This window comes from Salmo salar, chromosome ssa10 (assembly GCF_905237065.1).
Source record: "Salmo salar chromosome ssa10, Ssal_v3.1, whole genome shotgun sequence".
Lineage (NCBI taxonomy): Eukaryota > Metazoa > Chordata > Actinopteri > Salmoniformes > Salmonidae > Salmo > Salmo salar.
Window position 1 is genome coordinate 2,012,091 of NC_059451.1, and position 14,112 is coordinate 2,026,202.

The window sequence follows — 14,112 nt, forward strand, 5'->3', positions numbered from 1 at the left end:
CGTTACTCCTCTTACACCATTTAAGCTAAAAACGCCCCTTTAAACTTTAAGTGTTGTGCATACAACTTTTTGAATATATTTTCTACTTTTTAAACTATGAAACTTTTTTGTCCTCCATCCACTTTCATTTCCTCAGCATTCTAAAAAGGTGACATCATCTCTCCCAACATTCTATTCACCGTAAACAAAGTAACTTTTGCAACAAATCAGCTACTTTGACCACTTTCCCAACAACTAAGACAAAAAGGTAAAGATTATGATATCTTCCTATTCAAATCTGTAATCAGAACAGAATTATCTAGTACCGATCAAACTTTATTTTACACTGAACAAAAAATATAAACACAACATGTAAAGTGTTGGTCCCATGTTTTATGAGCTGAAAAAAAAAACGCCACAAAAACCGTATTTCTCTCAAATGTTGGGCACCAATTTGTTTACATCCCTGTTAGTGAGCATTTCTCCTTTGCCAAGATAATCCATCCACCTGACAGGTGTGACATATCAAGAAGCTGATTAAAAAGCATGATCATTACACAGGTGCACCTTGTGCTGGGGACAATAAAAGGCCACTTTAAAATGTGCAGTTTTGTGACAACACAATGCCACAGATGTCTCAAGTTTTGAGGGAGCGTGCAATTGGCATGCAGGAATGTTCACCAGAGCTGTTGCCAGAGAAATCAATGTTAATTTCTCTACCATAAGCCACCTCCAACGACATTTTTGAGAATGTAGCAGTACATCCAACCGGCCTCACAACATGTGTATGGCGTCGTGTGGGTGAGCGGTTTGCTGATGTCAACGTTGTGAACAGAGTGCCCCATGGTGGCGGTGGGGTTATGGTATGGGGCAGGCATAAGCTACGGACAACGAACACAATTGCATTTTATTGATGGCAATTTGAATGCACAGAGGCCCATTATTTTTGAAGGCATCTGTGATCAACAGATGCATATCTGTATTCCCAGTCATGTGAAATCCATAGATTAGAGCCTAATGAATTTATTTCAATTGACTGAATTTCTCATAAACTGTAACTCAGTAAAATCTTTGAAATTGTTGCGTTTATATTCTTGTTCAGTATAGTAACCGCATCAACAACATTTTCTGTGAACTTTCAGAAACAACTGCTGTTTGACCACGCCCCCAATAAGTTAGCCAAAATGTTTGACCATAGACGGGCTGGTTGTTTAGCAACAAAACAGACGGGTTGGCTGTTTAGCAACAAAACAGACGGGTTGGCTGTTTAGCAACAAAACAGACGGGCTGGCTGTTTAGCAACAAAACAGACGGGCTGGCTGTTTAGCAACAAAACAGACGGGCTGGCTGTTTAGCAACAAAACAGACGGGCTGGCTGTTTAGCAACAAAACAGACGGGCTGGCTGTTTAGCAACAAAACAGACGGGCTGGCTGTTTAGCAACAAAACAGACGGGCTGGCTGTTTAGCAACAAAACAGACGGGCTGGCTGTTTAGCAACAAAACAGACGGGTTGGCTGTTTAGCAACAAAACAGACGGGCTGGCTGTTTAGCAACAAAACAGACGGGCTGGCTGTTTAGCAACAAAACAGACGGGCTGGCTGTTTAGCAACAAAACAGACGGGCTGGCTGTTTAGCAACAAAACAGACGGGCTGGCTGTTTAGCAACAAAACAGACGGGCTGGCTGTTTAGCAACAAAACAGACGGGCTGGCTGTTTAGCAACAAAACAGACGGGCTGGCTGTTTAGCAACAAAACAGACGGGCTGGCTGTTTAGCAACAAAACAGACGGGCTGGCTGTTTAGCAACAAAACAGACGGGCTGGCTGTTTAGCAACAAAACAGACGGGCTGGCTGTTTAGCAACAAAACAGACCGGCTGGCTGTTTAGCAACAAAACAGACCGGCTGGTTGATTAGCAACAAAACAGACCGGCTGGTTGATTAGCAACAAAACAGACCGGCTGGTTGCTTAGCAACAAAACAGACGGGCTGGCTGTTTAGCAACAAAACAGACGGGCTGGTTGTTTAGCAACAAAACAGACCGGCTGGTTGATTAGCAACAAAACAGACCGGCTGGTTGCTTAGCAACAAAACAGACGGGCTGGCTGTTTAGCAACAAAACAGACGGGCTGGCTGTTTAGCAACAAAACAGACGGGCTGGCTGTTTAGCAACAAAACAGACGGGCTGGTTGTTTAGCAACAAAACAGACCGGCTGGTTGATTAGCAACAAAACAGACCGGCTGGTTGCTTAGCAACAAAAACAGACACGTGTGTAACTATGGGGCAAAATACACGGGGTTGGGTTAGATTGTTGATATGTTGAAAGCATAAATTTAAAAAAGTTGCAAAATTAGCAATTGTTGCCTTGTTACAGTTGTTCGTTAGCTAGCTAGCAAATGTTTTGCTATATTAGCATATATTAGCATAGAATTGGACATCAGTCAAAACACCTCAAGACAAGACATGGTATCAAAAACAAGATGAAACTAGCTGAAACGAGCCACGATTCACCACATGGCAGTTTCTCGTCATTGTTGCTAGCTATATAGACACCCAGAAGCTGAACTCATGGCCTTCTGCCCCTTTGAAGTGCACATCGCTTTCGTGACGTTGTCAAATAACCAGTCTATTAAATCTTTGTCTACTTCTCTGCTATTCAAATCTGGAATCAGAACTGAATGATCTTCTACCAAATCAAAAGTCACAGCTGTTTGTCAGAGTTTAGAGTGACGACAAGTAGCTAGCTAGCTAACGCCAGCTAACAGCTCTCTCACGTCTCATCGTTGAGCAGCCCAAACGGAGCTGTTACTATACCAGTGCATTTCTGTTGCGGTCTAGTCCTGTCTTTTTGCTAGCTAGGACCATCTACTTTAAGTGCTGCCTGTCATCCCAGGGGCCTCCTTGGTGTGTGAACTGCTGCCTGCTCATCATTTGCAAATAGTTGTTGACACGTCAACCAGGATCAAGGGGGCAGCGCAATTAGTGACTTGTTTTGGTAATCAGTGGCTGTATTGGAGAGGGGGAGTGGATTCACCTCTCCTTGGCAATCTTTAATTAGTACAGACAGGTGTGCTCTCCACCTCTGCTAAGCAATTAGCAATTCGTGTTCGTTCTTCAGTCTCTCTAGTGATGTCCGGCCACCCAACGACCTGCCTGCTTGACAACATCCCCTCCTCCCTTCTCCAGACCATCTCTGGAGACCTTCTCCCATTCCTCACCTCCCTCCTCCCTGACCACTAGCTGTATCCGCTTATCCAGACCATCTCTGGAGACCTTCCATTTCTCACTTCCCTCATCCCTGACCACTGGCTGCGTCCTCTCTGACTTCAAAATGTCCCGAGTCGCTCCCCTCCTCAAGAAACTAACACTCGACTCATCTGATGTCAAAACTATAGGACCTGTATCCCTTCTTTCCAAAACACTTCAGCGTGCTGTATCTGATCAACTTTCTCATTATCGCTCTCAAAAACGATCTTCTTGACCTTGACGGGCCTCTCAACCGAGACTGCTCCTCTGTTGTCACGGAGGCTCTCCGCACCGCCAAAGCTAACTCTCTCTCCTCTGTTCTCATCCTCCTAGATCTATCCACTGCCTTCAACACCGTGAACCATCAGATCCTCCTCTCCACCATCTCAGGGCTGGGCGTCTCAGGCTCTGCCTCCTCTCCACCCTCTCAGGGCTGGGCGTCTCAGGCTCTATCAGATCCCCCTCTCCACCCTCTCATGGCTGGGCGTCTCAGGCTCTGCCTCCTCTCCACCCTCTCAGGGCTGTGCGTCTCAGGCTCTGCCTCCTCTCCACCCTCTCAGGGCTGGGCGTCTCAGGCTCTATCAGATCCCCCTCTCCACCCTCTCATGGCTGGGCGTCTCAGGCTTTTCTCCTCTCCACCCTCTCAGGGCTGGGCGTCTCAGGCTCTGCCTCCTCTCCACCCTCTCAGGGCTGGGCGTCTCAGACTCTATCAGATCCTCCTCTCAGGGCTGGGCGTCTCAGGCTCTATCAGATCCTCCTCTCAGGGCTGGGCGTCTCAGGCTCTATCAGATCCTCCTCTCAGGGCTGGGCGTCTCAGGCTCTATCAGATCCTCCTCTCAGGGCTGGGCGTCTCAGGCTCTATCAGATCCTCCTCTCAGGGCTGGGCGTCTCAGGCTCTATCAGATCCTCCTCTCAGGGCTGGGCGTCTCAGGCTCTATCAGATCCTCCTCTCAGGGCTGGGCGTCTCAGTCTCTATCAGATCCTCCTCTCAGGGCTGGGTGTCTCAGGCTCTGCCTCCTCTCCACCCTCTCAGGGCTGGGCGTCTCAGGCTCTGCACACTCCTGGTTTGCATCCTACCTGACATGCCGCTCTTACCAGGTGGCGTGGAGAGGATCTGTGTCTGCACCATGTTCTCTCCCTACTGGTGTCCCCCAGGGCTCGGTTCTAGGCCCTCTCCTCTTTTCTCTCGACACCAAGTCACTTAGCTCCGTCATATCCTCTCATGGTCTCTCCTATCATTGCTATGAGGATGGACCTCTCCTCTTCTCTCTATACACCAAGTCACTCAGCTCCGTCATATCCTCACATGGTCTCTCCTATCATTGCTATGAGGATGACACTCAACTACTTTTCTCCTTCCCCCTTCTGACACCCAGTTGGCGACACACATCTCTGCGTGCCTAGCAGACATCTCAACTTGGATGTCGGCCCACCACCTCAAGCTCAACCTCGATAAGAAGGAGCTGCTCTTCCTCCCGGGTAAGGCCAGCCCGGTCAAAGACCTCTCCATCATAGCGTGTAATGTAACTTATTTGAAAAGTCATATGTTTTTTTATTACATTGGTCAACATGTTCTTAACATTTGTCATAATTAGTTAAAGCAATGAATATTTAAGTTTTGTATATACATAAAAAAATCAGGTCAGTTAAGAATAAATTCTTATTTAAAATCAAGGCCTACCAAATTATAATTATGACAAATGTTAAGAACGTTAAGCAATGTAATAAAAAACAAATCACTTTTCAAATAAGTTACATTACACGCTATGTTGGCTGACAATTTGTTAGCTAGGCTAGCCTTACAAACCGCATAGCATATCATTACAGCAGATGCTTGTTAGCTAGCTACCGAACATTAGCTGGCTACTAATATATCGAACTTGTCAGTATATTAACTATCTGCTATCTAACTAACTACCCAACGTTTATTGACTTGATTATTCACGTCATTCTTAACTATAGTCGCTGAGCGTGCTCAATGGACATTGTAATTTGTTTTACATTTAACCTTTATTTAACGAGACAAGTCAGTTAAGAACAAATTCTTATTTACAATGACGGCCTACATCGGTCAAACCCGGACAACGCTGGGCCAATTGTGCACCGCCCTACGGGAGTCCCAATCATGGCCGGATGTGATGAAGCCTGGATACGAACCAGGGACTGTAGTGACGCCTCTTGCGCTGAGATGCAGTGCCTTAAACTACTGCACCACTCGGGAGAAATTTGTAGTATTACAAGCTAGCAATAAGTTGCATAGCAAGACTATCAACTTCCAGTAGACAGGCGAAGTGCTAGTACACTAGGCTGAAAGGATACCGTTTGTTTCCAGTATACTAAAATGAACTAATAGTATGTAATATATACTCATTAAGTATGCAGCATACGTATTCGAACACAGCTTATGTCATCAGCTGTAGGGAAGTAAAATTCCTGAAACTTTCCTGAAGAAATCCCAGTTCCAGATTAAAGGATTCCCATGCTTCTTATTCCCTGCTGATTCCAGAAATTTCCAACCGGAATGTATGAAAAAAACAGGGATTTTTTTACATTTTCAGGATGTTTCGTAATCCTACTCGGCTATCCACGACCATTTCGCTACACAAGCAATAACATCTGCAAAATATGTCTCTGTGACTAATAAAATGTGATCTTACCATGTCCAGACCACTCCAGACTTGGTGAGAGCCAGGGAGAACTGAGCCCCACACTCTATCTGACAGACTCCCTGCCCATTCAGCCTCTCAATGTTCTGAGGGATATTACAGCCCTCGCTGCCGCCTCGACCCAGCTTGCCAAAGTCCCCGTCGCCCCAGGAGAACACCAGGCCTGAGGGAGGAAGGAAGAGAGATCCAGTTCAGAGCACTGCAGTGTAAGGAATACGTGGCTATCTATACAAAGACGAACACAGACACAGACACACGGGTACCTTCATCTGTCAGGGCTAGAGTTTGAGCATCTCTACTCCCACAAGCCACCTGGACCACACGATGACCCAGAAGCACCTTCACCTGTATCAAAACACAGACAAATCAGATACACAACTTTAACAGTTAAACAGTTCTATAGTCAATATAAAACCACATTATTATAGTATCAGGAGAGTCTCAGAAAACCACATGTATAGTACATTATTATAGTACATTATTATACTACATTATTACAGTACCAGGAAAGTCTCAAACTATATGTCTAGTACATTATTCTAGTACATTATTCTAGTACATTATAATAGTACCAGGAGAGTCTCAGAAAACCACATGTATAGTACATTATTATAGTACATTATTATAGTACATTATTACAGTACAAATATATGTCTTACATTATTCTAGTACATTATTCTAGTACATTATAATAGTACCAGGAGAGTCTCAGAAAACCACATGTATAGTACATTATTATACTACATTATTATAGTACATTATTATAGTACCAGGAAAGTCTCAAACTATATGTCTAGTACATTATTCCAGTACATTATTCTAGTAGCGTGTCCACAGAGAGGTAGTGCTAGTATGTACCAGTCGTAGTTGAGTGGTGACGTCTCTAGTAAGTACCAGTTTGGGTCGTAGTTGTCGTCTCTAGTACGTACCAGTTTGGGTCGTCTCTAGTACGTACCAGTTTGGGTCGTCTCTAGTACGTACCAGTTTGGGTCGTAGCTGTGTGGTGTCGTCTCTAGTACGTACCAGTTTGGGTCGTAGATGTGTGGGGTCGTCTCTAGTACGTACCAGTTTGGGTCGTAGCTGTGTGGTGTCGTCTCGTACGTACCAGTTTGGGTCGTAGCTGTGTGGTGACGTCTCTAGTACGTACCAGTTTGGGTCGTAGCTGTGTGGTGTCGTCTCTAGTACGTACCAGTTTGGGTCGTAGATGTGTGGGGTCGTCTCTAGTACGTACCAGTTTGGGTCGTAGCTGTGTGGTGACGTCTCTAGTACGTACCAGTTTGGGTCGTAGCTGTGTGGTGACGTCTCTAGTACGTACCAGTTTGGGTCGTAGCTGTGTGGTGAAGTCTCTAGTACGTACCAGTTTGGGTCGTAGCTGTGTGGTGTCGTCTCTAGTACGTACCAGTTTGGGTCGTAGCTGTGTGGTGTCGTCTCTAGTACGTACCAGTTTGGGTCGTAGCTGTGTGGTGTCGTCTCTAGTACGTACCAGTTTGGGTCGTAGCTGTGTGGTGTCGTCTCTAGTACGTACCAGTTTGGGTCGTAGCTTGTGGTGTCGTCTCTAGTATGTACCAGTTTGGGTCGTGGCTGTCGTCTCTAGTACGTACCAGTTTGGGTCGTAGTTGTGTGGGGTCGTCTCTAGTACGTACCAGTTTGGGTCGTAGCTGTGTGGGGTCGTCTCTAGTACGTACCAGTTTGGGTCGTAGCTGTGTGGTGTCGTCTCTAGTACGTACCAGTTTGGGTCGTTGCTGTGTGGTGTCGTCTCTAGTACGTACCAGTTTGGGTCATAGCTGTGTGGTGTCGTCTCTAGTACGTACCAGTTTGGGTCGTAGCTGTGTGGGGTCGTCTCTAGTACGTACCAGTTTGGGTCGTAGCTGTGTGGGGTCGTCTCTAGTACGTACCAGTTTGGGTCGTAGCTGTCGTCTCTAGTACGTACCAGTTTGGGTCGTAGTTGTGTGGGGTCGTCTCTAGTACGTACCAGTTTGGGTCGTAGTTGTATGGGGTCGTCTCTAGTGCGTACCAGTTTGGGTCGTAGCTGTGTGGTGTTGTCTCTAGTACGTACCAGTTTGGGTCGTAGCTGTGTGGTGTCGTCTCTAGTACATACCAGTTTGGGTCGTAGCTGTGTGGGGTCGTCTCTAGTAAGTACCAGTTTGGGTCGTAGCTGTGTGGGGTCATCTCTAGTACGTACCAGTTTGGGTCGTAGTTGTCTGGTGTCGTCTCTAGTACGTACCAGTTTGGGTCGTAGCTGTCGTCTCTAGTACGTACCAGTTTGGGTCGTAACTGTGTGGGGTCGTCTCTAGTACGTACCAGTTTGGGTCGTAGCTGTGTGGGGTCGTCTCTAGTACGTACAAGTTTGGGTCGTAGCTGTGTGGGGTCGTCTCTAGTAAGTACCAGTTTGGGTTGTAGCTGTGTGGTGTCATCCCTAGTACGTACCAGTGTGGGTCGTAACTATGTGGTGTCGTTTCTAGTACGTACCAGTTTGGGTCGTAGCTGTGTGGGGTCGTCTCTAGTACGTACCAGTTTGGGTCGTAGTTGTGTGGTGACGTCTCTAGTACGTACCAGTTTGGGTCGTAGCTGTGTGGTGACGTCTCTAGTACGTACCAGTTTGTGTCGTAGCTGTGTGGGGTCGTCTCTAGTACGTACCAGTTTGGGTCGTAGCTGTGTGGGGTCGTCTCTAGTACGTACCAGTTTGGGTCGTAGCTGTGTGGTGACGTCTCTAGTACGTACCAGTTTGGGTCGTAGCTGTGTGGTGACGTCTCTAGTACGTACCAGTTTGGGTCGTAGCTGTGTGGTGTCGTCTCTAGTACGTACCAGTTTGGGTCGTAGCTGTGTGGTGTCGTCTCTAGTACGTACCAGTTTGGGTCGTAGCTGTGTGGTGTCGTCTCTAGTACGTACCAGTTTGGGTCGTAGCTGTGTGGTGTCGTCTCTAGTACGTACCAGTTTGGGTCGTAGCTGTCGTCTCTAGTATGTACCAGTTTGGGTCGTGGCTGTCGTCTCTAGTACGTACCAGTTTGGGTCGTAGTTGTGTGGGGTCGTCTCTAGTACGTTCCAGTTTGGGTCGTAGCTGTGTGGTGTCGTCTCTAGTACGTACCAGTTTGGGTCGTAGCTGTGTGGTGACGTCTCTAGTACGTACCAGTTTGGGTCGTTGCTGTGTGGTGTCGTCTCTAGTACGTACCAGTTTGGGTCATAGCTGTGTGGTGTCGTCTCTAGTACGTACCAGTTTGGGTCGTAGCTGTGTGGGGTCGTCTCTAGTACGTACCAGTTTGGGTCGTAGCTGTGTGGGGTCGTCTCTAGTACGTACCAGTTTGGGTCGTAGCTGTCGTCTCTAGTACGTACCAGTTTGGGTCGTAGTTGTGTGGGGTCGTCTCTAGTACGTACCAGTTTGGGTCGTAGTTGTATGGGGTCGTCTCTAGTGCGTACCAGTTTGGGTCGTAGCTGTGTGGTGTTGTCTCTAGTACGTACCAGTTTGGGTCGTAGCTGTGTGGTGTCGTCTCTAGTACATACCAGTTTGGGTCGTAGCTGTGTGGGGTCGTCTCTAGTACGTACCAGTTTGGGTCGTAGCTGTGTGGTGTCGTCTCTAGTACGTACCAGTTTGGGTCGTAGTTGTCTGGTGTCGTCTCTAGTACGTACCAGTTTGGGTCGTAGCTGTCGTCTCTAGTACGTACCAGTTTGGGTCGTAGCTGTGTGGGGTCGTCTCTAGTACGTACCAGTTTGGGTCGTAGCTGTGTGGGGTCGTCTCTAGTACGTACAAGTTTGGGTCGTAGCTGTGTGGGGTCGTCTCTAGTAAGTACCAGTTTGGGTTGTAGCTGTGTGGTGTCATCCCTAGTACGTACCAGTGTGGGTCGTAACTATGTGGTGTCGTTTCTAGTACGTACCAGTTTGGGTCGTAGCTGTGTGGGGTCGTCTCTAGTACGTACCAGTTTGGGTCGTAGATGTGTGGTGACGTCTCTAGTACGTACCAGTTTGGGTCGTAGCTGTGTGGTGACGTCTCTAGTACGTACCAGTTTGTGTCGTAGCTGTGTGGGGTCGTCTCTAGTACGTACCAGTTTGGGTCGTAGCTGTGTGGGGTCGTCTCTAGTACGTACCAGTTTGGGTCGTAGCTGTGTGGTGTCGTCTCTAGCACGTACCAGTTTGGGTCGTAGCTGTGTGGTGTCGTCTCTAGTACGTAACATTTTGGGTCGTAGTTGTGTGGTGACGTCTCTAGTACGTACCAGTTTGGGTCGTAGCTGTCGTCTCTAGTACGTACCAGTTTGGGTCGTAGTTGTGTGGTGTCGTCTCTAGTACGTACCAGTTTGGGTCGTAGTTGTGTGGTGACGTCACTAGTACTTACCAGTTTGGGTCGTAGTTGTGTGGGGTCGTCTCTAGTACGTACCAGTTTGGGTCGTAGCTGTGTGGGGTCGTCTCTAGTACATACCAGTTTGGGTCGTAGCTGTGTGGTGTCGTCTCTAGTACGTAACAGTTTGGGTCGTAGTTGTGTGGTGTCGTCTCTAGGACGTACCAGTTTGGGTCGTAGCTGTGTGGGGTCGTCTCTAGTACGTACCAGTTTGGGTCGTAGCTGCGTGGTGTTGTCTCCGTGTCCCAGGCGTCCGTACTCCCCCAGGCCCCAGCTATACAGTTCTCCACTGGAGGTGATGGCAGCGCTGTGGGACGAGCCGCAGGCGATGTCTCGAATCCTCTTGGTCTTCAGGGCCTCGATGAGGCGCGGCTTGTCACAGTTCCTACAGGGAGGAAGTGATGTATTGCTTGTCACAGTTCCTACAGGGAGGAAGTGTAGCGTAGTGTACACAGTAGAATGAAAGTCTCCCAGCGTAGTGTACACAGTAGAATGAAAGTCTCCCAGCGTAGTGTACACAGTAGAATGAAAGTCTCCCAGCGTAGTGTACACAGTAGAATGAAAGTCTCCCAGCGTAGTGTACACAGTAGAATGAAAGTCTCCCAGCGTAGTGTACACAGTAGAATGAAAGTCTCCCAGCGTAGTGTACACAGTAGAATGAAAGTCTCCCAGCGTAGTGTACACAGTAGAATGAAAGTCTTACAATCTAATGTAGGGTGTGGTGATGTGAGGAATTACATTCTGCTTAGGTGTCCCTATGGGCCCTCGTTAAAAGTAGTGCACTATTTAGGGAATATGGTGCAATTTGGGATGCAATCCTATATAACTTACATCCTGCTGAAGTGTCCCAGTTTCCCGTCGTCTCCCTCTCCCCAGGAGAACACCTTCCCATCCACGGTGAGGGCCATGGCGTGGCGTCCCCCAGAATGCACTGCAACCTTCTTCACTACGTAGTTACTGAGAGCAGTGATCTGGCGGGGGATCGGGATGGTACCGCTGGACAGACCGAGGCCCAGACGGCCGTTAGTGGCCTCCCCACACGAATAAACCTTCCCCTCCGCCGTCACTGGAACAACACAGGTAAGTTGGTTACGCACGCGCACACACACACACACACACCTTCCCCTCCGCCGTCACTGGAACACACAGGTAAGTTGGTTACGCACGCGCACACACACACCTTCCCCTCCGCCGTCACTGGAACAACACAGGTAAGTTGGTTACGCACGCGCACACACACACACACACACCTTCCCCTCCGCCGTCACTGGAACAACACAGGTAACTTGGTTACGCACGCGCACACACACACACACACACCTTCCCCTCCGCCGTCACTGGAACAACACAGGTAAGTTGGTTACGCACGCGCACACACACACACACACACACCTTCCCCTCCGCCGTCACTGGAACAACACAGGTAAATTGGTTACGCACGCGCACACACACACACACACACCCCTTCCCCCGCCGTCACTGGAACAACACAGGTAAGTTGGTTACGCACGCACACACACACACACACACACACACACACACACACACACACACACACACCTTCCCCTCCGCCGTCACTGGAACAACACAGGTAAGTTGGTTACGCACGCGCACACACACACACACACACACACACACACACACCCCTTCCCCTCCGCCGTCACTGGAACAACACAGGTAAATTGGTTACGCACGCGCACACACACACGTAAGTCAGTTACGCGCACACACACACACACACACACACACACACACACACACACACACACACACACACACACACACACACACACACACACACACACACCTTCCCCTCCGCCGTCACTGGAACAACACAGGTAACTTGGTTACGCACGCGCACACACACACACACACACACCCCTTCCCCTCCGCCGTCACTGGAACAACACAGGTAAGTTGGTTACGCACGCGCACACACACACACACACACCTTCCCCTCCGCCGTCACTGGAACAACACAGGTAAGTTGGTTACGCACGCACACACACACACACACACACACACACACACACACACACCCCTTCCCCTCCGCCGTCACTGGAACAACACAGGTAAATTGGTTACGCACACACACACACGTAAGTCAGTTACGCGCACGCACACACACACACACACACACACACACACACACACACACACACACACACACACACACACACACACACACACACACACACACACACGTAAGTTAGTTACGCACGCACGCACGCACGCACGCACACGCACACACACACGTAAGTCAGTTACGCACGCACGCACGCACACACACACACAGGTAAGTCAGTTACGCATGCGCACGCTCGCACACACACACACGTAAGTCAGTTACGCACGCACGCACACACACACACACACACACACACCATTCTCAACAGAAACACAGACAACGCCAACAGCAGGCGTTGTCCTCTCACGTCTCACATCTGTTGTTGTCTGCGTCTTTACTGACCTGCGAACAGACTCTTGGAGCCGCCGGCCACCTGCACCACGTTGAGGGCCGAGAGAGTTTCAGAGAAGGACGGGACCTTGATCTGAGTAGGAAGAGCACCGACATGCAGAGGATCAGACTAAAGAATTAGACAGCTGTTAAACCTTCAACTGCAGCATTTCTCATGTATTTTATATATTTGTTTTGTACAGTATATGTAAAAACTATTGTAAGAAATGCATCCATTGTTCCCGACTGTGTTGGAGGTACTCCAAACTTTTAGAATTTTTTTAAATCCATCCGACATTGACTGAATAATAGCACATCATTTTTTACTGACATGGACAAATAACTCTGGGATTTTGGTGGGAATTCTGTTATTCAATTTATTGTAAAGTTCCACTTTTTATTTTCTTAGAATGCACTCATATTTGTTTATATATTTTGTGTTCAAATAAAGGAAATTATATGTGCCTCATTTGCATATAAACTTGAACATAAATATAAAAACGCAACAGGTGAAGTGTTGGGAGTATTTCTGTCTTTAATAAAGCCCTGTTGTGGGGGGAAAAAATAATTCTGATTGGCTGAGCCTGGCTCCCCAGTGGGTGGGCCTGTGCCCTCCCAGGCCCACCCATGACTACGCCCCTGCCCAGTCATGTGAAATCCATAAATTAGGGACTAATGAATTTATTTAAATTGACAGATTTCCTTCTAATGAACTGTAAATGTTTGAAATTGTTGCATTTATATTTTTGTTCATTATAGAAAACATAAATGGACAAGACTGCAACTACCAAAAACTTTCTTTGTCTAGGCCTACCTGCAGTCACCTGTGCGGTCTAGATGGCCTCGTTAATTACTGTTGCGTAAGTCAACAAGTGTGTCGATAGCAGGGTACCTTCATATTAAAATCAATAGCTTGGCACTAGATCACACTATTAAATCAATAGCTTGGCTCTAGATCACACTATTAAATCAATAGTTTGGCTCTAAGATCACACTATTAAATCAATAGCTTGGCTCTAAGATCACACTCTTAAATCAATAGCTTGGCTCTAGATCACACTATTAAAATCAATAGCTTGGCTCTAGATCACACTATTAAATCAATAGCTTGGCTCTAGATCACACTTAAAATCAATAGCTTGGCTCTAAGATCACACTATTAAATCAATAGCTTGGCTCTAGATCACACTATTAAATCAATAGCTTGGCTCTAGATCAAACGTCACATCGTTTGCCAGATCAGACATTATATCACTAGAATCTGAGTGTTACTTTTCAGAAGTCGTTTTCATTTCAGCGCATCTCATTTGTAAACATTTCAACTTTTTCAAGTCCATCAAAATAAAAAGTTATTTTTCCCTCTTCTCTTTCTTGTGGTGTCGAGACAATGCGTTCGATCCCAGGCGAAGCTTCAGCGTCCTTATAGCCAATATTTTC

General features: G+C 47.5%; 1 protein-coding gene across 10 annotated transcripts in view; it reads right to left on the reverse strand.

Annotated features, from left to right (window-relative positions):
• herc2 (HECT and RLD domain containing E3 ubiquitin protein ligase 2) overlaps positions 1-14,112 on the reverse strand; it is a 283,800-nt gene that overhangs the window by 97,446 nt on the left and 172,242 nt on the right. For all 10 annotated transcript variants that reach the window (XM_045687211.1, XM_045687213.1, XM_045687210.1 and 7 more), the window contains 5 exons: positions 12,688-12,769; positions 11,049-11,283; positions 10,425-10,602; positions 6,154-6,235; positions 5,882-6,053 (listed from right to left, as the gene is read on the reverse strand). In XM_045687211.1, coding sequence (XP_045543167.1) covers positions 5,882-6,053; positions 6,154-6,235; positions 10,425-10,602; positions 11,049-11,283; positions 12,688-12,769 — 749 coding nt within the window. The remainder of the gene's footprint in view (positions 1-5,881; positions 6,054-6,153; positions 6,236-10,424; positions 10,603-11,048; positions 11,284-12,687; positions 12,770-14,112) is intronic.